This window comes from Nerophis ophidion, linkage group LG23, assembly GCF_033978795.1.
Source record: "Nerophis ophidion isolate RoL-2023_Sa linkage group LG23, RoL_Noph_v1.0, whole genome shotgun sequence".
Lineage (NCBI taxonomy): Eukaryota > Metazoa > Chordata > Actinopteri > Syngnathiformes > Syngnathidae > Nerophis > Nerophis ophidion.
Window position 1 is genome coordinate 7,888,324 of NC_084633.1, and position 26,317 is coordinate 7,914,640.

Genomic DNA, 26,317 nt, shown 5'->3' on the forward strand with positions numbered 1-26,317 from the left:
CAGTGATGCATCCGCTCCATCAATTGCAAGGTTGATTGATACTGACTTCAGGAAACAGAGTTGCACCACTGTTGTTATGCAATTTAACGAGTAATTTTTGTTTAATTGACGAAAGTGAAAGGACATAAGGACATAAAATATTAATTTTCTCAGAGGCTATGGAAGCCAGTACTCATGCATAAATGTACTAAAACTAATAATGTGAGTACATCCTGCTTGCTAAATTATATGCATTCTGTATTACATCACAAAATTACACACAATCAAGGATCAGAAAGTGCATGGATAATCCCAAACTGTATATATTTTCTATATCCACACAATACAGATGACACTGGTAAATATATACTAATTTGTTGTCTTTACAGGGCAGTGTCTTCCCTAGCTTTCCGGTTTTCGATCACATGCTGTTATGGCTACTCATTCAATATGTTTAACTGTCTCATTTAATAATAAAAATCCACAGGACTACAAAAGTAGTCAAAACCCACAGCTTCAAGTACATAATTAAAGATTAGCTTTGCTGCAAAGAAGATAACTAAAACATAGGCTTATTCAGTTTGTTTATACATATTTTATGGTTTAAACAATAAAGACGTAGACTTCCTTTTATTGTCATTCAAATTTGAACTTTACAATACAGATAAGAACGAAATTGCGTTGCATTAGTTTGTTGTAGTGCAGGATAAAATAGCTATAAGGTGCAGATATAAATAGATACATTACTGTACGGATAAAAAAATTGCACTTTTGCAGATACATCGACACGTATGTTATACTGTCTTTATATTTCAGCGAGTTAATCTGTTTTTGGGGGGAATTGAGGGGATTATTATGATGCGTTCAAGAGTCTTATGGGCTGAAATTAGAAGCTGTTACAAAACCTGGAGGTACTAATACTTAAGCTGCGGAACTTATTTCTAGAGTCCAGCAGTGAAAACAGTCCTTGGCCTGTTTAATGCAAAAGGTTTCTTTCCCTAGCTAAATTCTGTCGTCATTTGCTGATGTAGAAAAACATTTAATTACATATTATTAACATAAAGAGGACACTCTCATATGGGTAACTTTTAAGTCAAGGTGGAGATCGGGAACAACAAAACAATGAGTTTGTTTTAAATATAAGAATACAATTTTAAAACTGTGATGTCAGCATCAATAACTGCTACTAATTTTGTCAAAACAAAATGACAACAAACTGTACACAAACAATAATTTAGTAATACGCCATACCGTATTATGTACTTCTTTTTTCCCCCGGATTTTTAAAACCATTATTTATAATATTCAACATTCACATATAAAGCAAATAAATAATAATAACCAAACCAAGTACAGAAGTAGTACAAAAACAATACAAAACAGCGCCAGGGGGGTTGTAAACTCAATAAAGTAACTAAAATAGAATGCAAAATATATCCATCCATCCATTTCTACCGCTTATTCCCCTTTGGGTCGCGGGGGGCGCTGGTGCCTATCTCAGCTACAATCGGTCGGAAGGCGGTGTACACCCTGGACAACTTGCCACCTCATCGCAGGGCCAACACAGATAAACAGACAACATTCACACTCACATTCACACACTAGGGCCAATTTAATGTTGCCAATCAACCTATCCCCAGGTGCATGTCTTTGGAAGTGGGAGGAAGCCGGAGAGAACCTACGCATTCACGGGGAGGACATGCAAACTCCACACAGAAAGATCCCAAACCCTGACTACTCAGGACCTTCGTATTGTGAGGCAGATGCACCATCCCCTCTCCCACCGTGAAGCACACACATATAAGCAAAGAAATAATAATAATCAAAACAAGTACAGAAACAGTACAAAAACAATACAAAAAAGCGCCAAGGGGGTTGTAAACTCAATAAAGTAACTAAAATAGAATGCAAAATATATATGTAACAAAATGTAAAGACAAGTTACATAAATAATCCAAATTTGGAACACAGCATCATAGTTTTCACAGATTTTTGGTTGTTAGAGGTAGAGAGTGTTTTAAAGTAGGGTTCTAATTTGTTGTGGTGAAGAAGGAGCTTAGCCGGAAGGCAAAGCTCTCAATTTACCAGTCGATCTACGTTCCCATCCTCACCTATGGTCATGAGCTTTGGGTCATGACCGAAAAGATAAGATCACGGGTACAAGTGGCCGAAATGAGTTTCCTTCGCCATGTGGCGGGGCTCTCCCTTAGAGATACGGTGAGAAGCTCTGCCATCCGGGAGGAACTCAAAGTAAAGCCGCTGCACCTCCATATTGAGATGAGCCAGATGAGGCAGTTCGGGCATCTGGTCAGGATGCCACCCGAACGCCTCCCGAGGGAGGCACGTCCAACAGGTAGGAGGCCACGGGGAAGACCCAGGACACGTTGGGAAGACTATGTCTCCCGGCTGGCCTGGGAACGCCTCGGGATCCCCCGGAAAGAGCTAGACGAAGTGGCTGGGGAGAAGGAAGTCTGGGCTTCCCTGCTTAGGCTGCTGCCCCCGCGACCCGACCTCGGATAAGCGGAAGAAGATGGATGGATGGATGGGTTCTAATTCTTTTTTAAAAGGCACAAAAAACAGGTCCGGTATTACATTTATGAATATAAAACTTAGCCAATAGCAAAATGAGGTTGCAAAGGTAAAATCGCTTTTCTATTTTTTTTCATATGGTGTAAATCCAAATAGCACATCACTATTATGTACTGTATAATGCAGTGGTTCTCAAATGGGGGTAGTACCCCTGGGAGTACTTGAAGGTACACCCAGGGGTACGTGAGATTTTTTTAAATATTCTAAAAATAGCAACAATTCAAAAATCCTTTATAAATATATTTATTGAATAATACTTTAACAAAATGTTATTCAATAAATATATTTATTGAATAATATTTTTATGGACTTTTGCAAAATATCTAACTGTCAACACTAAACTATTCAGTGTTCGGGGGTAGCAGCCTAAGCAGGGAAGCCCAGACTTCCCCCTCCCCAGCCACTTCGTCTAGCTCTTCCCGGGGTATCCCGAGGCGTTCCCGTGACATGATGTTAAAGATTTCTTTTTTTGGGGAGAAATGTTTAGAATTAAGTTCATGAATCCAGATGGATTTATTACAATCCCCAAAGAGGGCACTTTAAGTTGATGATTACTTCTATGTGTAGAAATCTTTATTTATAATTGAATAACTTGTTTATTTTTCATCAAGCTTTTAGTTATTTGTATATCTTTTTTTCCCAAATAGTTCAAGAAAGACCACTACAAATGAGCAATATTTTGCACTGTTATACAATTTAATAAATCAGAAACTGATGACATAGTGCTGTATTTTACTTCTTTGTCTTTTTTTTTCAACCAAAAATGTTTTGCTCTGATTAGGGGGGTACTTGAATTAATAAAATGTTCACAGGGGGTACATCACTGAAAAAAGGTTGAGAACCACTGATATAATGAATTTTTAAATTAATGACGTCACCAATGACGTCACTCCATTCAAGGTCTTAGTCAAGACCAGCAGGGGGCGCGCCTTCATGGCAGCTCTCCAGCTGTCACCAACACAAACATTCCCTCGTTATTACACCGTTATAAGTCCATTTAGTTATGTTGAGTCTAAAAATGGTGTTCAGAAAGTGCCTTCAAAACAGTACAAACGTGCCTAATAATCTTTGCCCGCCATTTGAACGCGACATCTTGGGCCACTGGGTGGGCTAACATGCTAGGTTGCTAACAGTCAATCCCCAACAAATGTCGACATTAAACTGTCGTCGGAGCGGTGACAAAGCGCCACGTTCGCCTCTACAATATCGTAAACTATTTGTGAATTGGTATTTATTTTAAAATTGGGCATTTTGTGATGAATTTGAGACGGCGAGAGCAGCACACGGTTAGCCAGCATGCTAACTTTAACGTGGCGAGAGGAAAAGTCCTCCTTCGATGCTGCAATGTGCTTTGCGTCCCGGGGAGTCCGCCAATGTCCGCTTTGTCTTTGAAGCGACTATTTTCATCATTAAGTGAAAAATAGAAAACACGCGTATACATGCTTCTATAGTCTCACCTTAGTTTCGCTCAAAAGCCTTTTGACGATAGCATGAACCGCTCCTTAGATGTTCCGTCTCGGGCTGATATTTTCGCCCATGCTGCATTATGAGAGGGCGGTCCCAGGATTGATTGGCACCTGACAAAGACCAATCAGAGAACAAATCCCGCCTCTTTTGAGATATGTAGCAAATCAGAGAGCGCCTAGTCACTGCTCTGTCAGAAAGAGCGACACGTGACCTGTGGGCAGTGCTGTTTACCGTGTAATGATTGACTGTATACACCAGAGGGCCCCCAACAAGTTTATTTTAAAATCCCTCTAGTACAGTACCTACTGAAATGAGATTTTCTTATTTAAATGCCTACTTAAACCCACTACAACCCATCACGCAGTCTGCTAGTTTGTATATCAATGATAAAATATTAACATTGCAACACATGCCAATACAGACTTTTTAGTTTACTAAATTGCAATTCTAATTTTCCCAGGAGTTTTTTCGTAAAAACGTCGCGTACTGATGACGTGTACGCTTGACGTCACAGGCTGTTAGGAATATGAGCGCTGCGCACGCACAGCTAAAAGTCGTCTGCTTTAACGGCATAATTACACAGAATTTTGGAGCTCTGTGTTGCTGAATCATTTGCAATTTGTTCAATTAATATTAGAGAAGTCAATGTAGAAAGATGGAGTTGGGAAACTTTAGCCTTTAGCCACACAAACACACGGTGATTCCTTGTTTAAAATTCACGGAGGTGAAACCTTACTATGGATCAGAGCGGACATGCATCCCAACCCAATGTCAACCAGCAGATTTCGGTGAGAAAATTGTGGTAAAAAGTCGCTTCTTACCGGATATCAGCTGAGTTTGCCCCGTCCATAATGCTGCCGTCGACTTCGCTGTGACACTGCGCGTCAACACACCCGTGGACACACCCCTCCGACTATCAGGTACTGTTAAACTCACTAAAATACTAGCAACACAATAGAAAGATAAGGGATTTCCCAGAATTATCCGAGTAAATGTCTCTAAAAACATATGAATCAGTCTCAATGCAATCTCGTTTTTTTTAGAATGGACCTTCTATCCCCGTTTAAATAAGAAAATCTCATTTCAGTAGGCCTTTAAACGGGGATAGCAGGTCCATTCTATGTGTCATACTTGATCATTTCACAATATTGCCATATTTTTGCTGAAAGTATTTAGTAGAAAACATTTTGCTGAAAGTATTTAGTAGAGAACATCGACGATAAAGTTCGCAACTTTTGGTCGCTAATAAAAAAGCCTTGCCTGTACCGGAAGTAGCAGACGATGTGCGCGTGACGTCACTGGTTGTAGGGCTCCTCACATTGTTTACAATCATAGCCACCAGCAGCGAGAGCGATTCGGACCGAGAAAGCGACGATTTCCCCATTAATTTGAGCGAGGATGAAAGATTTGTGGATGAGGATAGTGAAAGTGAAAGACTAGAAGAAAAAAAAAGGCGAGGGCAGTGGGAGCGATTCAGATGTTATTAGACACATTTATATTACTAGGATAATTCTGGAAAATCCCTTATCTGCTTATTCTGTTAGTGTTTTAGTGAGGTTATATGGTACCTGAAAGTCGGAGGGGTGTGGTCACGGGTTTGGTGACCGCCAGTGTTTCCGGTGGGAGGAGGTAATAGTCCGCAGCTGCAGGAGGACGCAAGCTCCGCTCATGTCTACGGTAAGAGCCGACTTATTACCACAATTTTCCTGCCGGTTGACATGTGGACGGGAACCTTGTTCGCTTGACCACTCTGTTCCATAGAAAAGCTTCACCTTCGGGAATGTCAACAAGGAAACACCGGCTGTGTTTGTGTTGCTAAAGGCAGCTGCAATACACCGCTTCCCACCAACAGCATTCTTCTTTGTAGTCTCCATTATTAATTGAACAAACTGCAAAAGATTCAGCAACACAGATGTCCAGAATACTGTGTGATTATGCGATGAAAAGAGACGACTTTTAGCCGTGAGCGGTGCTGGGAGAACATGTCCGCTACCACCAGTGACGTCAAGCACACGCGTCATCATACGAGTCATCATTCCGCGACGTTTTCAACAGGATACAGCGCGGGAAATTTAAAATTGCAATTTAGTAAACTAAAAAGGCCGTATTGGCATGTGTTGCAATGTTAATATTTCATCATTGATATATAAACTATCAGACTGCGTGGTCAGTAGTGGTGGGTTTCAGTAGGCCTTTAAGTGCTGTATTCAGACCAGGGGAGGCAAGTGAGGCAGTGCCTCACCTTGCCACCAAGTGGCTCAACCATGAGATATTTAAAAAAACTGGTTAAAAAGTTAAAGTACCCATGCTCACTGCTCACCTCACCTGCCAGGGGGTAGTCAAGGGTGATGGGTCAAATGCAGGGAATAATTTCGCCAAACCTCGTGTGTGTGTATCCATCCATCCATCCATCCATTTTCTTCCGCTTATCCGGGGTCGGGTCGCGGGGGCAGCAGGCTAAGCAGAGAAGCCCAGACGTCCATCTCCCCATCCACCAAGTAATAAAATAGAATGAGTTTGAATATTTTTCTTTTGGTCTATGCTTTCTATGTGATTTTGGTGTGGTTCCTGTATATTTTGATCCATTTTCACGGAAAAAATTGAGGAAATTCACGATCAAAATAACATGGCAGATGAGAAGTGAGGCAGACACAGGTGGTGCCTCCACGGCTACACACAAAGTGTAATCTAGTATGCGACCAGATTCAGTTTAATGACAAAGGCTACTCTCTCTGACTAGGCAACTTGCGTAGTCTTAACACTACTGCCAACACTACTACTCTTGGAATTATAACTGCATGCAAAGTCTATACTTGCAAATGAGAATCAGAAGTGTAAGAAATAGAGATATAATAACTGGTAAAACTGATATAATTACATTTATTACCACATGAACACAGAAGTATATCATAAATTGTTACCACTGAGTACCGTAATTCCTGTCATGATCCGCCTCCCGGATCATACATAGTTTTTGTTCTTGAGTCCTTTTTGTGTGTTTTCTGATTATTTTTGGACTCTTTCGATCCCTAGTTTGTGCACTTCCTTGTTTGTTCGGTTACCATGGTTTCTTGTTTGTTCCACCTGCTCTGCTTTTGTCACGCACCTGTGTTTTGATTGTTACTTGAGTATTTAAGCCTGCCTTCGACTTCAGTTCGTTCTTGGTTCGTTGTTTGCGCCACGCAACATTCACGTTGGTACCTTGTTTGTCTTTACTATTGCTAAGTCTCGCCTTAGCTTTGCGTGCGCTCGGCACAATACTTTGGACTCGATGCTAGTTAGCGTTAGCTTCCGTGCGCAGGTATGCCTTTTTTTTTTGTCTGTTTTGCATCAGTGTTCTTTTGTTTTTGTATATTAAACCAAGCTCCTACCTGCTATTCCTGCCTGTCTTGGTCCTCGTGCATCCCGGGGTGACACAACGCGCACGCAATGCATTACCAACGTGAAAAATTCCATCCCAAATTGTATACAGTATCTCTCAGAATAAAACTGTAATATGTACACTCAAAAGAGGAATCAACCCACCACCCGATCCACCCATTTGCTACCGCTTGTCCCGTTTGGGGTCACGGGGGTGCTGGAGCCTATCTCAGCTGCATTCGGGCGGAAGGCGGCGTACACCCTGGACAAGTCGCCACCTCATCACAGGGCCCCACTACCCCCAAATAGATTAATGCTACAGCCACAATAAAATGCAGCAGAGCTCAATACTGTCAATTTAGAGTTCTATGTATTTCTGTCGATAGACAAGTAATTTGGAGTTGGAAAGTGCAAATCCATTATTATCATTTTTTTTTAAATACTTAAACAAAGAAAAACACTTTTCTTTGAATTGATGATTTATTTGCAATTTGGACATTTCTGAGTTGTAATATTTTAGTTGTATTCAATATCCATGGAAGCCTATTTGGATTATGCTGGCGTTTTGTACCAAGCACAAGAGCCATCACGTCTTTTGGTACAAATTAAATCAAAAGGGAGCCAGTTTGCCCACAAGCACTCAGTTGGGTTGCTCATATCGCACACGAAGGCGTCGCAGTAAGAGATCTGCAGAATAACAAAGCAAAATTTAGATTTTACTGTAATCAACAAAAAGTAATTATTTTGACATTTTTCATCCGTTTTAGGTTTGCTTACGTCGCAATCACAGTTCCTCATATAGCGCTGTACCAAGCTCAGTTGGGCGGCGCTCATGTCCTCCCAGGACCCAACGTAGCCGCACAGTGAGATGCGCAGCAAGCCCTCAGAGTTTAGTAGACCTGCAATGAAGAAAGACAAAGGGAAACTAAATGAGATACAGATACCCATTCCGAGCTCGAGGAACACACCACCTTGAGTACATCACTCACTGCAGAGAGAATGGCTTTGTGAATAGGCAGGCTTCGCTACACATCTTAAAACCTGGAAGTATTATATAAGCTTGGTCATTTATTTTGTCTTCCGGGATTAGGCTAACCCACCATAGTGTAGATCAGGGGTCACCAACGCGGTGCCCGCGGGCACCAGGTAGCCTATTGGGACCAGATGAGTAGCCCGCTGGCCGGTTCTAAAAGTAGCTCAAATAGCAGCCTCTATTTTTTAAATTTTATTTATTTACTAGCAAGCTGGTCTCGCTTTGCTGGACATTTTTAATTCTAAGAGAAACAAAACTCAAATAGAAATTGAAAATCCAAGAAAATATCTTAAAGACTTGGTCTTCACTTGTTTAAATAAATGCATTGGTTTTTTTTTACTTTGCTTCTTATAAAACTTTCAGAAAGACAATTTTAGAGAAAAAAATACAACCTTAAAAAGGATTTTAGGATTTTTAAACACATATACCTTTTTACCTTTTAAATTCCTTCCTCTTATTTCCTGACAATTTAAATCAATGTTCAGGTACATTTTTTTTTATTGTAAAAAATAATAATAACATTTAATAAATACATTTATTTCTTCATTTTAGCTTCTGCTTTTTTGTACATAGAATATTTGTGAACATTTCTTCAAAACTTAATATGGTTAAAATTAAAAAAAAAATATTTTGGCAAATCTAGAAAATCTGTAGAATCAAATTTAAATCTTATTTCAAAGTCTTTTGAATTTCTTTAAAAACAATTGTTTTGGAAAATCTAGAAGAAATAATTATTTGTCTTTGTTAGAAATATAGCTTTGTCCAATTTGTTATATATTCTAACAAAGTGCAGATTGGATTTTAACCTATTTAAAACATGTCATCAAAATTCTAAAATTAATCTTAATCAGGAAAAAGTACTAATGATGTTCCATAAATTATTTTTAAAAAAATTTCAAAAAGTTTCGAATTAGCTAGTTTTTCTCTTCATATTTTTCGGTTGAATTTAGAATTTTAATGAGTCGAAATTGGAGATAAACTAGGTTTTAAAATATAATTTAAAATTTTTTCGTGTTTCCCATTCTTTTAAACCTTTCAATTAAGTGGTTTTTTCATAATTTATTCTCTACTAAAAGCCGTCCGCAATAGGAAAAAAAAATACATATATATATATATATATATATATATATATATATATATATAGATTTATTTATTAAAGGTAAATTGAGCAAATTGGCTATTTCTGGCAATTTATCTAAGTGTGTATCAAACTGGTAACTCTCCGCATTAATCAGTACCCAAGAAGTAACTCTTGGTTTCAAAACGGTTAGTGACCCCTGGTGTGGATGTTAAAATGCAACTGCAATGTTAGCAGTGTAGCTCACATACTGTACTGGGGCATTTCAATAAAGTCCATTATTTTGAAAAACGTTAAGATTTCTTCAGCAATAAAACTGGGGACGGCGTGGCGCTGTTGAGAGAGTGGCCGTGCCAGGAACCTGAGGGTTCGTGGTTCGAACCCCACCTACTACCAACCGACACTTCACCCTTGTTCCTGATTAATTACCATGAATAGATTAACGTGGATCCCGACTTAAACAAGTTGAAAAACTTATTCGGGTGTTACCATTTAGTGGTCAATTGTACGGAATATGTACTGTACTGTGCAATCTACTAATAAAAGTTTCAATCAATCAATCAAATGGGTCGTGGTTAGGGTCTTGCTTAGCAGCTCCTGCCATCAGTGTGTGAAAGTTTGTGTGAATGGGTGAATGTAGAAATTGTGTCAAAGCGCTTTGAGTACCTTGAAAGAAGAAAAGCGCTATAAAAGTATAACCCATTTACCATGTACATGCTCCTGTGATGAGGTGGCAACTTGTCCAGGGTGTACACCGCCTTCCGCCCAATTTTAGCTGCGATAGGCACCAGGGCCCCCCGTGACCCCAAAGGGAATAAGCGGTAGAAAAATGGATGGATGAAATGGATGCACAAAACAGTGTGTTCTTAGTAAGGCTTAGTAAAAGACTAGGTGTCAATATCAGTATCAATGCTAAATTTGGGGCAACATTATTGTGAGATCACATACTTATCTAAAATGCTTGAACGATGATAACATTTTGGAACATTAAGTAAAAAATATCACTGTCTGGGGGATGGTATCCATTGCTACAGAGCACCAACAGAGTTCAGCAAACTAACAGCTACCAGAAAGAAGTTGTCCCTCAGTGTGATGGTCTTACTCTGGATGCTTTGTGACCTCTTTCCTGAGACAGGGGGATTAAACAATGGTGTGCATGAGGATTGTTGGTATTATCTTCCACAATGCCTTCTTCTCTTCAGCTGTGCAGCTGCTGTGCTACACCGATAACGATGGCGCTGAGGGGGGCTCTCCACCAAACTGTAGAATTCTAAAGGATGGAATTCCCTAAACCAGCACGCTGAAACCCCGTGAGGAAGTAGTTGCTGACATGTCTTCTTTTGCAGACTGGAAGTTTTGTTGCTCCAAGCTGGGTCGTGGATAGAGGGAAATATGGGTGCCTGTCGCTAGCATATAAAGCACTCCAGGTGCATATCTTAATCCTCAAACGGAGGCATATGTGTCAATCAGTGCTCCACATTAGCTGTGACTGAGGCAGGGGAAGCAGACAAAGTGTAAAAACAGGGTGGAATGAGCGCTGACCTAACTAAACAACCAAAGATTAAGAAGTAATATAAAGCCAGACCTGCCATGGCGGGTCATGACTAGGGTTGGATATCGTTTGAATTCGAACGATTCCGATTCTTTGTTTCGATTCAGATTCCTGACTATTCTCGATTCCGATTCTTCTTGTACCATGCCGGGATCAATGTGTTTGACAGGTAGTCCCTGGAGGGTGGTATGTATTTTGGGTTGAAAGTTTTCACCATATCCCTGCAAACATAAACAAACATGTAATGTTGCTGTTATTGTTTAGCCCAGTATCAGTATTAGCTCTAAAGTTATTGCTTAACTAACCTAAATTTTGTAGATTCCACCTCTGAAAAGGGATGGAGTCTTTTGACTATGTGTGCAGTGACCTCTCTGTGGCACTCTTCCGTCTGTGGCACGGACATCTTCCCCATTGCCGCTACGGTGAACGGAGTACGCTGAGCACATCGTGGCGCCTGGCTAGCAGGTTGTAAATTGTTTAGGAAAAAATACGCAGGCTAATTTGTTAGCTGCCTCAACGTTGGCGCAAAACTCATAATTTATTGCATATATATTGTTTTACTTACCGGATTCGGACTGCAGTGCATTCACCGAGGTGCCAGGGTGGGAGTCGGAGCCGGAGCCAGAGGAAGAGTCAGAGGACGACGGTCGGCGCAGCGCGTCGAAGACGGGACGCGCATTTATTTGTACTCCATGAACTCGGAGGTGCTTCATCATGTTCGAAGTGCACCTTCTTAAGCACGAAACAGTCCTGTCGCACGTGTTACATTTCGCTGATATTTCATTTTTCTTAGTAAAATAAAGCCACACTTTCAACCGCCGACGCCATCAACCATGCTTGACTGACTCGCTCGGCTACATAGGCTCGGCTATGCTAACACTTCCGGCGGTGGGGCGCTTCTTCGTTGGTGTTCAGCGGCTTCTTCTTCTGGTCGGCGGACTTATTCTTTTTTTCCGGTCGGCGGACTGGGTATCGAAACTAGGAATCGAAATTTTAACTTTTGAACGATTCCGGGAGAATTGGAAAGATAGTCCTGGTTCCAATCGATACCCAATACTCGATACCCAACCCTAGTCATAACAGTTTCCACCCTCCGGCAATTGAATTACAGATGCAAAATAAAATCCAAAAAGGGTGGGTAGAGGGTCAAACTACACCGAGGGCGTCGATGGAATGGCAACAACCGTGGCCTAAGAGGAGGCAGACGTGTGTTTTGGATGGGTGCTACAGCAATGGTTGAGGTTCCCGTTCAGGTTCCAGATGGTACTGCTGTTGATGCAAAGGGTGTTTATGTAACGGCCTTTGAGGACTAGAGAGACATTCCAGATGTCTCTCCTGACGAGGGAAAAGAACTGTTGACCGGCAATGCCGGCTAGAGAAGCTGGAACAGATGCCAGGGATGGACGGAAGGAGGCTAAGAGGAGGGTCCCTGAAACCTACCGCACTGTTTCCCCATAGGTGTCAGAGTTTGTTTGTCACGAACCCCAAGATGCAGAAATGGAGGCGGGCATGGAGTGAGAAAACATGATTTAATAAAAATACTACAACAAGAACAAACCAAAGGGGTATGACAAAAAGCGCGCACGAGGAGGATAACTAACAAAAGGAGCTTAGCATGGAAGCTAGCAAAAACAAAAGGCCTAGCATCGAGGCTAGCATAAACAAAACAGGGAACAGAAGTTGTTACGTGTTGTACAAAGACAAAATAAGAAGCAAGGAACCAAAACAGTAACCTACAAACATTTAACGAACTATAGCTTACCGCTAGGCAGCAACGACACGTCAGGCGCGTCAATACCATACAGAAGCGACAATACCATACATAAGCGACATGCAAAACGTGACATCGACAAGACACGAGAGCGACATGACAATCCAATAATCCAGCAACTGACTGGAGGACAAAAACAGACTCAAATAGAAGCGGGTTGATTGACACCAGGTGTGGCCAGGTGCCAATCAGCCGCAGCCGAGGAGAAAACAGCGCACAAGGAAAAAAACAGGAAACAGACAAAATAAGAGCGCTGACAGGAACTAAAAACAGGAAATACTACACACACAGAGGAAACCAAGACAAATGCAGAGGAAAAAACTAAAACACAAACAAACTGTCAGGGGAAAGCCTGACAATAGGCCTCCAACAGCAACAGGTTTGTGTCCAAATCACCATACAAAGGCAGGTGTGTTAATAGCACAGGAAGGGAAGTGGTAAAACAGGGAGGAAGCGGCGCTGACACTCACTAAACACAAAACACTGGGAAATAATATATTAAGTCAGATCTGTCTTGGCAGTTCATGACAGATGTGTGAGTATTTATTTTACCTGCGATAAAATATTCTGTTCCGATGGTCAGAGTCCTCCCACATGCTGCAGAGGAAGATTGTGTGTAGATGGTATGAAAAATCCTCTCAGGGCCCTTAAATGTCTGGGGAATCAAATGCTCAAAATAAAAATGTGCATACATCCATAGAGACATATGAAATAAATACTATAAATGCCTTATAATAACCAACCATGGTGTGGTCGATGTCATACTCGATGGTGTCGTTAAATTCCCCCACATATTTCTCTGCAACCACCTTCGCCTTGATAACTAGAAAGACGGAAAATATTGTTTTTAAAAAACACTTGAATGTTGTTTCAGCGCACTATAAAAAAAAATACATCGCAACATGATGGTTTCATCAGTTGCTTTCTGGGGGTGGAATTACTCACAATAAATATCAAATACATTTAAGTCGTGTTTAACTTACTGACATCTGATTGACAAATCAGCGTCTGCGGATGCAAAGGAAAACAGGTGCAGGCTTGTGCTCCTTCTTGCAGCTGCCACATGCACAGCAGGACAAGGAAGAACTCACAAAACTTCACCATCCAACTCATAATCGATGAAAATAAGGATTTGAGAGAGCGGTATGGGGGTTTTTACCCTTGCAAGCTCCTCCCACTTTCTCTCTCTCTCACAAACACACACACACACACACACACACACACACACACACACACACACACACACACACACAAGCACTTTCTGGTATTGGTAACCTTCTAGAGACTTGATAAAACTGCCTACTTCTTTAGAACCACCCTTTCTAGGTATATAAAGATTTGTATTTACAACAAACTAGGCAAATAAAAAAAGTAAGCTTTTAGTTAATTTTTATATCATTTTTATATTTTTTTGTTTGTAATTGGTTTTTAATCTTCATTATTTCCATCAAGTTATTAGAGTATGTCTTTATATACATATAATTTAAAAAAACATTTTTTTTAATTAATTTTGGCTAAAGGGGGCACATTTGAATTTCTCACACACACTTGTTATTTCATACGTTGCCCAAAGGGGAGCACTTTTAAAACCGACACACAGTCAATTTGAAAAATTCCTCCTTTTTGGGACCACCCTAATTTTAATAGATTCCACCACCAGGGGTGCAAATGAGATCTCTATTTTATTTTATTTTTTTTGCTTAAGGCCGATGACAAAAGATTCACGGACCATAGATGGCCCCTGCGCCGCACTTTGGGCAACAGAGCTGCAGACGCTAACCGTTCATGGCCACCATAGTCTTAGTACCGTAGTGTATTTGTTCATCCTAGGGTCACATGTCTTACGTCAGCACCATAAGTCGTAAAATCAGCTGTTCACCTGGCAGGTTTTTCTGTAGACGAATAGGAAAGTCCTTTTTTACCTGCCATCTTGTTTTATCATATATTGATGCCTTTGCACCTGTCAATATTTACTTTTGTATGCACATTAAATCAACTGAAAATGCTGACTTTGGAGCAATGTTCACGGACTGTAGTGTTTGGCTCTCTATTAGATGCAATGGTTTTCCATAATGGTACCCTTAATTTCGGTCCGAACATCCTCATATGGAAGGTACTTTTCCTTGTTAATGTCTCAAGAAGGGTAGAAATACAAGAGCACACACACACACACACACAACAAGTGCAAAATAATGTGTTTGCACCTAGCAGACATTGTAAAGTTTTTGCCTACACAAACATATTGCCCTGCTTGTTGCTAGGCAGACAATGGCAATCAATGTTTTCCCAAATACTGTTGTGATGGCAACTTACAGCCAAAGTATTTAAAAAAATAAGTAACTTTTTTCACGACAGTGCGTATGGTAGAGTGACCCAAATATTGAATGTCAGCGTGACTTGAACAAGGTCACACAAGTCGATAGAAGAGCACCAAACACATACACCGTCCAAACTATTTCAACTCAGCTCTAGGATATTCTGTTGGTAATAGATATTTTATAACCCTTGAACATTTACTCATCTAATTTATTTTATTGGGATTTTGCGCGAAAGACCAACACAAACCGGTACACAATTGTGTGAGGGAAGAAAACTTATATAGACGTCTTTTGCAAATAAAAATATTTAAAGTGTAAACAGTATTTTCCTTATTGATGTTATTCTTTGCAGGACTGCCTATGGTGTTCCAGCTTTTTAAAGATTTGTGCTTTAAAATTATTACATCTTTAAATCAGATTAATCGCAGGGATGCTATATTTTGATTAATCTCCATTAAATAATATAGATTTTTAAATCTATATCAGTTGTGTTCAGAGGTGGGTAGTAAAGTGTTACATTTACAGTACTCTTAACTTTTTGGGTAAAGTAATTTTAGTTCTAACGCAACATACTCTTTACTAATATTTTTAAGTAGAACTAATTACATTTTGTTTGATTCTGATCGCTAGAATTTTTCATATTTATTAATAACCAACTGCTTGTTAGACGTTTTCCAGCGGGCACGGTCCCATAACTGTGCGTCACCAATCCAAAATTTGACTTCTTTGCCAACCTTGAGACTTCCGATTTCGGAAGGTGGGGGAGGGGGAGGCGTGGTTAAGAGGGGAGTAGAATAATTAACCAACGCGAGTATTTCATATATATATATATATATATATATATATATATATATATATATATATATATATATATATGTATGTATGAAAGAAATACGTTACTTTCAGTGAATTCTAGCTATATATATTTATTTTATGGTATATATAAATAAAATAAATAGTTGAACTTCCGACGGCACCTATCAAATACACAGTAATAAAAACACAGTTTTTCTACTAACTGTACTGTGCTTGCTGGTTACTAAAAAAAAACATCAACACTTACCTTTCACTATTTGAGTAACATTTGTTCTTCCATTTGCGTATTGGCGAGCGATCTCCGAATCCGGTGTTGTACCGAAATCTGTTACCCATCGGGATTTGTAACTCCAGGGGGCAATGTTCCCATGGCGTTTGTTTGATGGTTAAACGGCAAGGCCAAAGAGGAGAAGAAGAACGCTTGCGTAAATGGCGTAAACTATCCTTAATGCTGCAATGTCAGTTGACAGAATTTCAGCATTAATAAATTACACATATTCTTGAAATCAATGACTTACTTTCATTATAGTATGAGTCCATTGTATCAGCTGTTGATTCTCTCTCACACACATACATTTTCCAATATACACAAGTGACGTTTCAGCATTACGGATAGTTTACGCCATTTACGCAAGCGTTCTTCTTCTCCTCCTCTTTGGCCCTTCGGTACAACACCTGATTCACAACATGGAGTACGTGTTGAACAAAATGATAAAAGTCATTCATCTGCAAGAAAACAAACTACTGGATTATGAAGGGAGATCCCGACGTGAGAACTTGAGGATATACAACATGCCCGAAGGAGTCGAGGGACCGTCCATGCCAGAGTTTGTGGAAAAACTGCTGCGTGACATGTTGGAAATTCCCGTAACTACGCAACTCAACATCGAAAGAGCGCACCGTGCGTTGGCGCCAAGACCCACCGGAGACAGAGAAGACAAGCCGCGGTCAATAACAGTCAAATTCCTCCGTTTCAGAATGAAAGAAGAGGTCATGCGCAAAGCCTGGGGAAAGAAGAAGATTTTCCTAAAAGGGAGACTAATATACTTTGACCAAGATTACCCCCCAGCAGTCCTTCAAAATAGGAAAGAATATACTGAAGGGAAGCGAGTGTTAAAGCAAAGAAATATTCGCTTCCAGACTCCGTTCCCGGCCAAACTACGAGTGTTTTATGAGAACGGCACGCAGTTGTACCGGACAGCAGAGGAGGTGACAAGAGACATGAAGGACAGAGGACTGCCAGTCAGCGTGATTACGCCGAGGGAGAGCCTGCTGGATCAGCTGTCCTGTTTTGCCTGGGAGACCATGGGAGGAAGGAGCCGGGAGGGGACAGGTGAGGAGCCGGAGAAAAGCATCAAGGAGAGATTGCAAGCTTTCAGAAGATAAACATCGTCTTCTCCGGAGGACCTGTTAATCTTGACTGACTTCTTAAAGTATTGGTAAGTTGAACAGAACTTAAAAAGGGTGACTTTAAATTCACCCCAAGACATTTGTGCTATATATAATAACCCCAACTAGATGAGAAATATATACAAATGAGGGATGCATCTATGTAATGAATATAGATTTTTTTTCTCTCTCTATCGAGTGCCATGATGGGGGCCCTCTGCCCAGAGGTGGGAAAGGATTTCCCCCACAGCTAGAAGTTTTATCTAGCCTAACCAAAGGTAATTTATTAGAGACCCCTGCCTTGAAACTACACTTTTCCTCTTTTTTCCGTTTTTTTTTCGTTTATTTTGCCTTGGTTATTTTGCTTTGTTTTATTTATGTTATTTCAAATTTTTTTTGTTATGGGAGTAGACTTGCTGGGTTATAATTTGAATATTTTTTGGTACACTTACAAGTAAACACTTATGGCTAGTGTTAATGGGCTATTGAACCCAATTAAACACAGTAAAATCTTATCGAAGGTGAGGACAGAACAAGCCCTCATAGTATATTTACAGGAGACCCACTTGACTGACAAGTAATTTATTAATTCCTTCAGAAGAGTTCCTTCAGCAAAATTATAAGTTATAATGTTTTTTTCAAGTTTTAATGATAACCGCGGTAAAACTCCAGACAGTTAGTATTCCCGTTTTAAATTAAAATCATTGAAAAACCATGATTGATGATTGCACTTTCATAATCTCACAGATTGACTGGCACCAGCTCCATCACTCCATCCATCTTCTTCCGCTTATCCGAGGTCGGGTCGCGGGGGCAACAGCCTAAGCAGGGGAACCCAGACTTCCCTCTGCCCAGCCACTTCGTCTAGCTCTTCCCGGGGGATCCCGAGGCGTTCCCAGGCCAGCCGGGAGACATAGTCTTCCCAACGGATACTGCAAAAAATTGTTGCGGCGCAGTTAAATGAACACTTAGCGTCTAACAATCTATGTGAAACCTTTCAATCCGGTTTCAGGGCAAATCACTCCACGGAGACAGCCCTCGCAAAAATGACTAATGATCTATTGCTAACGATGGATTCTGATGCGTCATCTATGTTGCTGCTCCTCGATCTTAGCGCTGCTTTCGATACCGTCGATCTTAATATTTTATTAGAACGTATCAAAACACGAATTGGTATGTCAGACTTAGCCCTGTCTTGGTTTAACTCTTATCTTACTGATAGGATGCAGTGCGTCTCCCATAACAATGTGACCTCGGACTACGTTAAGGTAACGTGTGGAGTTCCCCAGGGTTCGGTCCTTGGCCCTGCACTCTTCAGCATCTACATGCTGCCGCTAGGTGACATCATACGCAAATATGGTGTTAGCTTTCACTGTAATGCTGATGACACCCAACTCTACATGCCCCTAAAGCTGACCAACATGCTGGATTGTAGTCAGCTGGAGGCGTGTCTTAATGAAATTAAACAATGGATGTCCGCTAACTTTTTGCAACTCAACGCCAAAAAAACGGAAATGCTGATTATCGGTCCTGCTAGACACCGACCTCTATTTAATAATACAACTCTAACATTTGACAATCAAACAATTAAACAAGGCGACACGGTAAAGAATCTGGGTATTATATTCGACAAAACTCTCTCCTTTGAGTCACACACTAAAAGCGTTACTAAAACGGCCTTCTTTGATCTCCGTAATATCGCTAAAATTCGCTCCATTCTGTCCACTAAAGACGCTGGGATCATTATCCATGCGTTTGTTACGTTTCGCCTCGACTACTGTAACGTATTATTTTCGGGTTTCCCCATGTCTAGCATTAAAAGATTACAGTTGGTACAAAATGCGGCTGCTAGACTTTTGACAAGAACAAGAAAGTTTGATCACATTACGGCAGTACTGGCTCACCTGCACTGGCTTCCTGTGCTCTTAAGATGTGACTTTAAGGTTTTACTACTTACGTATAAAATACTACACGGTCTAGCTCCATCCTATCTTGCCGATTGTATTGTACCATATGTCCCGGCAAGAAATCTGCGTTCAAAGGACTCCGGCTTATTAGTGATTCCCAAAGCCCAAAAAAAGTCTGCGGGCTATAGAGCTTTTTCATTTCGGGCTCCAGTACTCTGGAATGCCCTCCCGGTAACAGTTCGAGATGCCACCTCAGTAGAAGCATTTAAGTCTCACCTTAAAACTCATTTGTATAGTCTAGCCTTTAAATAGACTCCCTTTTTAGACCAGTTGATCTGCCGTTTCTTTTCTTTTTCTCCTATGTCCTACTCTCCCTTGTGGAGGGGGTCCGGTCCGATCCGGTGGCCATGTACTGCTTGCCTGTGTATCGGCTGGGGACCTCTCTGCGCTGCTTATCCGCCTCCGCTTGGGATGTTTTCCTGCTGGCTCCGCTGTGAACGGGACTCTCGCTGCTGTGTTGGGTCCGCTTTGGACTGGACTCTCGCGACTGTGTTGGATCCAATATGGATTGAACCTTCACAGTATCATGTTAGACCTGCTCGACATCCATTGCTTTCGTCCTCTCCAAGGTTCTCATAGTCATCATTGTCACCGACGTCCCACTGGTTGTGAGTTTTCCTTACCCTTATGTGGGCCTACCGAGGATGTGGTAGTGTTGTGGTTTGTGCAGCCCTTTGAGACACTAGTGATTTAGGGCTATATAAGTAAACATTGATTGATTGATTGAACGTGTCCTGGGTCTTCCCCGTGGCCTCCTACCAGTTGGACGTGCCCTAAACACCCCCCAAGGGAGGCGTTCGGGTGGCATCCTGACCAGATGCCCGAACCACCTCATCTGGCTCCTCTCGATGTGAAGGAGCAGCGGCTTTACTTTGAGTTCCTCCCGGATGGCATAGCTTCTCACCCTATCTCTAAGGGAGAGCCCCGCCACCCGGCGGAGGAAACTCATTTCGGCCGCTTGTACCCATGATCTTATCCTTTCGGTAATGACCCAAAGCTCATGACCGTGGGTGAGGATGGGAACGTAGACTGGTAAATTGAGAGCTTTACCTTCCGGCTCAGCTCCTTCTTCACCACAACGGATCGGTACAACGTCCGCATTACTGAAGACGCCGCACCGATACTGGCACCAGCTCGCTATCTTAAATGCTAACATGAAAACACGAAACATTAGCATCTTTCCCCTTAAAGAAATAACATAACCCAATCTGAACTATACAAATATATTACTGTCTTAGCAATTAAGATATTCAGTTGTACACATTGAACCTTCAAGCACTGCTCTCTTAGCACTATGGATGATGTTCGAAATCGGTTCTCTCGGTTGTTCGATAAGAAAAGAACCGATTCCATGGACTCGAATCCCTTTTTGAGAGCAGGTTCCCGTTATCGAGGCCACTATAGTAAAGAAAGAGTTGGTTCTTTATTCGAATCCCTGGGAACGAATCCCTTCCCATGTACAGGAAATGCCCCGTGGGACCTGCAATGTTATGCCCATTTGATTGTAGACTCTTACTGACACCTTCTGGCGATATGAAAATACCACGCGTCATTAGTTTGGGCACTTCCAGGTTGAGACAATTGAGAAGTAGACAAGTTGTGTAAGCTTTCACAAGCCTTGGAAAAGATAAGTCTGTAAGTAAACTGTTTAACTTGTTTATGTAACTCAATATTAAGGTGGAAAGTGGTTAAGTTTGATACTAAGATGTTTATTGAAAAACGATTTCTGTGCACTATTTCAATGGAGCCTGCTGTTGCCCGGGCGGCTGCTGTTGCCCGGTCTCTTTGTTTTTTCTCTCTACTTACTAAATATATTATTTCTGTTCCAAATAGCATCACTGACATCAACGGCGACGTTTGATGATTATTTGACAAAATAAAAAATCCTGCGGTATAAGAGTCTTTGGCATCTTTGGCAGTCTGCTCTTTGTAGTTTTACATTTAATCAGGTGGTGTCTTCTGCCAAGGCATTCACTCTCCTGAAGGAATAAATAAAGTACTATCTAATCTAAGTTTATTGATGTCTTGGAGAATTTCTCAATCGGTGGAGAATTGTTGAAGTAATAACATGTTGAAATGACAAATGGTAATACGGAATTTCGGGAAAACCGAGAATTTTACCAGTTCTGATTAAGAGGAAAGCTTCGATGGTGAAACAGTTAAAACGCGTTGAAAAATGTGGAAGGAGTAGTCGCCAGAAAAAAGGGTGGAAATAGGGCTTCGGAAAAGCAGGAATACTGGAAAATCCTGAACTTTTTTTGAACTATGAAAATAATTTCCAGAATGGTGGAATGTGTCAAAGGTGGAATGGTTTGAATAGGTTAAAACATGTGGAAATGTTGTATTGTTGTATCTTTTTTTTTGTACTTATTTTCCTTTTTTTTATTAAACATTTAAAACTAAATGAGGCAATTTCTGAAGGATTTGCGTGTAAATGTTCCTATGCTGAAGATGAACTGAAATCCTGGAATTATTTTAGCATTGTTGAAGTCAAGTACACAATTCCTGAACAGGCTGAAAATGTTGAAGTTGGAACAGTTGGAATCAGATGGAAAATGTGGAACTTTGAAGGATGTCCCATTGGTTTCAATCAGAATTTCCCAAAAATTTAATCCATGAGTACTGTGCCATCCGGCAGCACTCACAATGACCTGCTAGTCCTTATAGTTGTTCAGCCAACCCTTTTAAGTTACGGTTTGGTAGTTACCATGGAATACGATAGAAACCGTGATTCAGGATGGTGTGTGGAAAAGTTCAATGCCTGTGTCAATCTTCCTGTTAACAAACATCTAGATTAAACAAAATTCCATTTAATGCTGTCATTGAATACTTTGTTTGTCATTTGACTGGTGGTTTTGAATGATTGATTCTTCCAAAAGTCTTTAACAGTAAAGAACACTGACCTTGACCAGTGCAGATAAAAGCCTTGAAACTTCCAGATTTGTGTGATCATTAGTGATGGGTTGATGAGATGTTGTATAGCCTTTTGACACCTTGCAAAACTGTATTAATACTGTTTCACTAAATACTGACATCTGCTGGACATTAAAAATCCCTACAGGCAACCTATGGACCGACTTAACTGACACTGATTTTATGACCTAGTATATACATTAATATAAACCAAGTCATTGTATTTCATTTCGGATCATTTCATATTTTCATTTAAATAAAAATGTATTTTTAAATCTTTTTTAGATACAGTCAATAAATAATGTGAACATGTATCATAACATGGAAATCTAAGAGAACGTGTTGTGAATGAGGATATTTGTGGACTGGGAATTTTTCTTATTTTTTTTTTACACATGCACTCTGAATACACACTATTGATTGATTAATTGAAACTTTTATTAGTAGATTGCACAGTTCAGTACATATTCTGTACAATTGACCACTTAATGGTAACACCCGAATAAGTTTTTCAACTTAAGTCGGGGTCGGGTTCCACGTTAAACAATTCATAGTTAAAACGTAATGATTGATCCATCGAGCTGGATTTGAGCCCGTGCCCTAAGGAGCTCAGCATTAGCATATCCAGCTTTCCACTCTTTCAACTGAGCTTTCGAAAGGATTAGCTGATACTGCGCACCGACACAGGATTTCGCTCTATGAGCTCGACGCATGCGTCTGTGTTGCCAGATCCATCACTAGTGATCCTTCAGAGTATTTAAATTGGGGAAATTGCACCGGCAGCCCATGCATACAGTGCCCTCTGGGCAACAAAAGCGATGGTATGCCTTGCCACCAGGGGGTATGGCCGCATAGTCATTATAGCTGTTCAACCAACCTTTTTAAGTTACGGTTGGGTAGTTAACATGGGCGCCGATTGCATCGTACCATTTTGAGTTACGGTTTTAACAAGTACCAAATGTTGAAACCGTGAGTCAGGTTGGTGTGTGGAAAAGCTAAATGTCATGTCAGTCTCCCAGATAATAAAACTATTAGAGCAAAATTTTTGATGAAAGTTCTGTTAAAATGTCGCTTTACTGTTGACCGGAGATTCTGATATACTGCCCAAAAAGTGTCAGACAGAGAATTAGACTGTCAATGTTTTATCAACAGCAAAACCCTCGGACTTTGAAAGATGTGAAAGGAGTAATCGCTGGAAAGAAGGCTTTGCAAAAGCAAGAATCCTGGACTTTTTTCTTGCATTCCATTGTAAGGTCAGAAAGTCAACATTTTAGGTGCCAATTCCACGTTAAATTTGTTGATACGCTTGTGTAAGAACCACAAGTATTAAATGGTAATGGTGCAATATTGGGAGATACAGTATCCTGGGTGTTTCAAAACCAAAAATGTTCACTACATTGAACACAAAACTATCTCTTACAAAACCGTAAAAACATCCACACCGTGGATTTTGTGAACTTTTCTACCCCCAATATATACATATAATATATCTGTGTTGGCCCTGTGATGAGATGGCGACTTGTCCAGGGTGTGCCCCGCCTTCCGCCCGAGTGCAGCTGAGATAGGCTCAAGCACCCCCCGCGACCACAAAATGGGACAAGCGGTAGGAAATGGATGGATGGATCCAATACCAATTATATACAGGGGATAACCTGGATATTTGCCATTTCACATTTTCAGTAAAGAAAACTACACATTATATTTTTGGGGAATATTTTACTTGGATTTTTTTGTTGTTGTTGCAGAAAACACATTTCGATAACCCGATCAAATATTGATGACAATATACGTAGACGAGAATCGACTCAATCTCATCCCGCTGGTATCGATCCAATACCAATGCTGCCAAACAACATGGCCTTTATCAAAAGGTTCATGAGATGTATTATATGTTATGTGGCTCTTTTGATAGTAATCCCCGCACTATTTGATATTTGTGAAAGTAAAACTTAAACAGAACTGAAAACTACAGCTCTCATCATGATTGTCTCGATACTACATCGGTACAACGTAAGTATCGGCAGTATCGCTACACTATGTGGGTCGACTCTCAATCAATCAATCAATCATTATTTATTTATATAGCCCTAAATAACGAGCGTCTCAAAGGGCTGCACAAGCCACAACGACATCCTCGGCTCAAATCCCACATCAGGGCAAGAAAAAACACAACCCAATGTGACAATGAGAAACCTTGGAGGGGACCGCAGATGTGAGAGTCCAGTCCATAGTGGATCTAATATAATAGTGTGAGAGTCCAGTCCATAGTGGATCTAACATAATAGTGAGAGTCCAGTCCATAGTTGATCTAACATAATAGTGAGAGTCCAGTCCATAGTTGATCTAACATAATAGTGAGAGTCCAGTCCATAGTGGATCTAACATAATAGTGAGAGTCCAGTCCATAGTGGATCTAACATAATAGTGTGAGAGTCCAGTTAATAGTGGATCTAACATAATAGTGAGAGTCCCGTCCATAGTGGATCTAACATAATAGTGAGAGAGTCCAGTCCATAGTGGATCTAACATAATAGTGGGAGTCCAGTCCATAGTGGATCTAACATAATAGTGAGAGTCCAGTCCGTAGTGGATCTAACATAATAATGTGAGGGTCCAGTCCATAGTGGGTCTAAAATAATAGTAAGAATCCAGTCCATAGTGGATCTAACATAATAGTGTGAGAGTCCAGTCCATAGCGGATCTAACATAATAGTGAGAGTCCAGTCCATAGTGGATCTAACATAATAGTGAGAGTCCAGTCCATAGTGGATCTAACATAATAGTGTGAGAGTCCAGTACATAGTGGATCTAACATATTAGTAAGAGTCCAGTCCATAGTGGATCTAACATAATAGTGAGAGTTCAGTCCGTAGTGGATCTAACCTAATAGTGAGAGCCCAGTCCGTAGTGGATCTAACATAATAATGTGAGGGTCCGGTCCATAGTGGATCTAACATAATGGTAAGAGTCCAGTCCATAGTGGATCTAACATAATAGTGTGAGAGTCCAGTCCATATTGGATCTAACATAAGAGTGAGAGTCCAGTCCATAGTGGATCTAACATAAGAGTGAGAGTCCAGTCCATAGTGGATCTAACATAATAGAGTGAGAGTCCAGTCCATAGTGGATCTAACATAATAGTGAGAATCCAGTCCATAGTGTATCTAACATAATAGTGAGAGTCCAGTCCATAGTGGATCTAACATAATAGTGAGAGAGTCCAGTCCATAGTGGATCTAACATAATAGTGAGAATCCAGTCCATAGTGGATCCAACATAATAGTGAGAGTCCAGTCCGTAGTGGATCTAACATAATAATGTGAGGGTCCAGTCCGTAGTGGATCTAACATAATAATGTGAGGGTCCAGTCCATAGTGGATCTAACTTTATAGTAAGAGTCCAGTCCATAGTGGATCTAACATAATAGTGTGAGAGTCCCGTCCATAGTGGATCTAACATAATAGTGAGAGTCCAGTCCATAGTGGATCTAACATAATAGTGAGAGTCCAGTCCATAGTGGATCTAACATAATAGTGAGAGTCCAGTCCATAGTGGATCTAACATAATAATGTGAGGGTCCAGTCCGTAGTGGATCCAACATAATAGTGTGAGAGTCCAGTCCATAGTGGATCTAACATAATAGTGAGAGTCCAGTCCATAGTGGATCTAACATAATAGTGAGAGTCCAGTCCATAGTGGATCTAACATAATAGTGAGAGTCCATTCCATAGTGGATCTAACATAATAATGTGAGGGTCCAGTCCATAGTGGATCTAACTTTATAGTGAGAGTCCAGTCCATAGTGGATCTAACATAATAGTGTGAGAGTTCAGTCCATAGTGGATCTAACATAATAGTGTGAGTTAATTTCCCCTCCGGGATTAATAAAGTACTTCTGATTCTGATTCTGATAAAACCCAACACATTCAAAACTAGTTTAGCGTAGAAAATATAACGGCCGATGTTTCTTCCAAATCAAACACATCTGTTTGAGAAATTATTTTTCCTCCTTTTGGCAGGGTAAGAACGCCTTAGAGTTGTCCTTCATTCTGCTAGAAAAAGATAAACGCAATGACTGCACCCTG

At 40.6% G+C, this 26,317-nt stretch overlaps 2 protein-coding genes across 3 annotated transcripts in view; both read right to left on the bottom strand.

The window, feature by feature from the left end:
- usp36 (ubiquitin specific peptidase 36) overlaps nucleotides 1-4,170 on the bottom strand; it is a 36,868-nt gene extending 32,698 nt beyond the window's left edge. For both annotated transcript variants that reach the window (XM_061885138.1, XM_061885137.1), the window contains exon 1: nucleotides 4,026-4,170. The gene's annotated coding sequence lies outside the window, so the exon portion shown is untranslated. The remainder of the gene's footprint in view (nucleotides 1-4,025) is intronic.
- A 3,686-nt stretch (nucleotides 4,171-7,856) lies between these two features.
- LOC133541129 (metalloproteinase inhibitor 2-like) lies at nucleotides 7,857-22,241 on the bottom strand. Its single transcript, XM_061884237.1, has 5 exons — nucleotides 22,223-22,241; nucleotides 13,573-13,652; nucleotides 13,382-13,484; nucleotides 8,173-8,294; nucleotides 7,857-8,082 (listed from the first exon to the last, which is right to left on the bottom strand). The coding sequence occupies exons 2-5, from the start codon at nucleotides 13,573-13,575 to the stop codon at nucleotides 7,948-7,950; spliced, it is 363 nt and encodes a 120-aa protein (XP_061740221.1). The 5' UTR covers nucleotides 13,576-13,652; nucleotides 22,223-22,241; the 3' UTR covers nucleotides 7,857-7,947.
- Between the last annotated feature and the right edge of the window lie 4,076 nt (nucleotides 22,242-26,317).

Bases quoted from the DNA above. Each gene is read 5' to 3' on its own strand.
- LOC133541129 (XM_061884237.1), bottom strand. The intron at 8,295-13,381 runs GTAAAATAAATA...TCTTCATTGCAG, and splicing joins AACAGAATATTTTATCGCAG to GTCTACTAAACTCTGAGGGC. The intron at 8,083-8,172 runs GTAAGCAAACCT...GTTATTCTGCAG, and splicing joins TGAGGAACTGTGATTGCGAC to ATCTCTTACTGCGACGCCTT.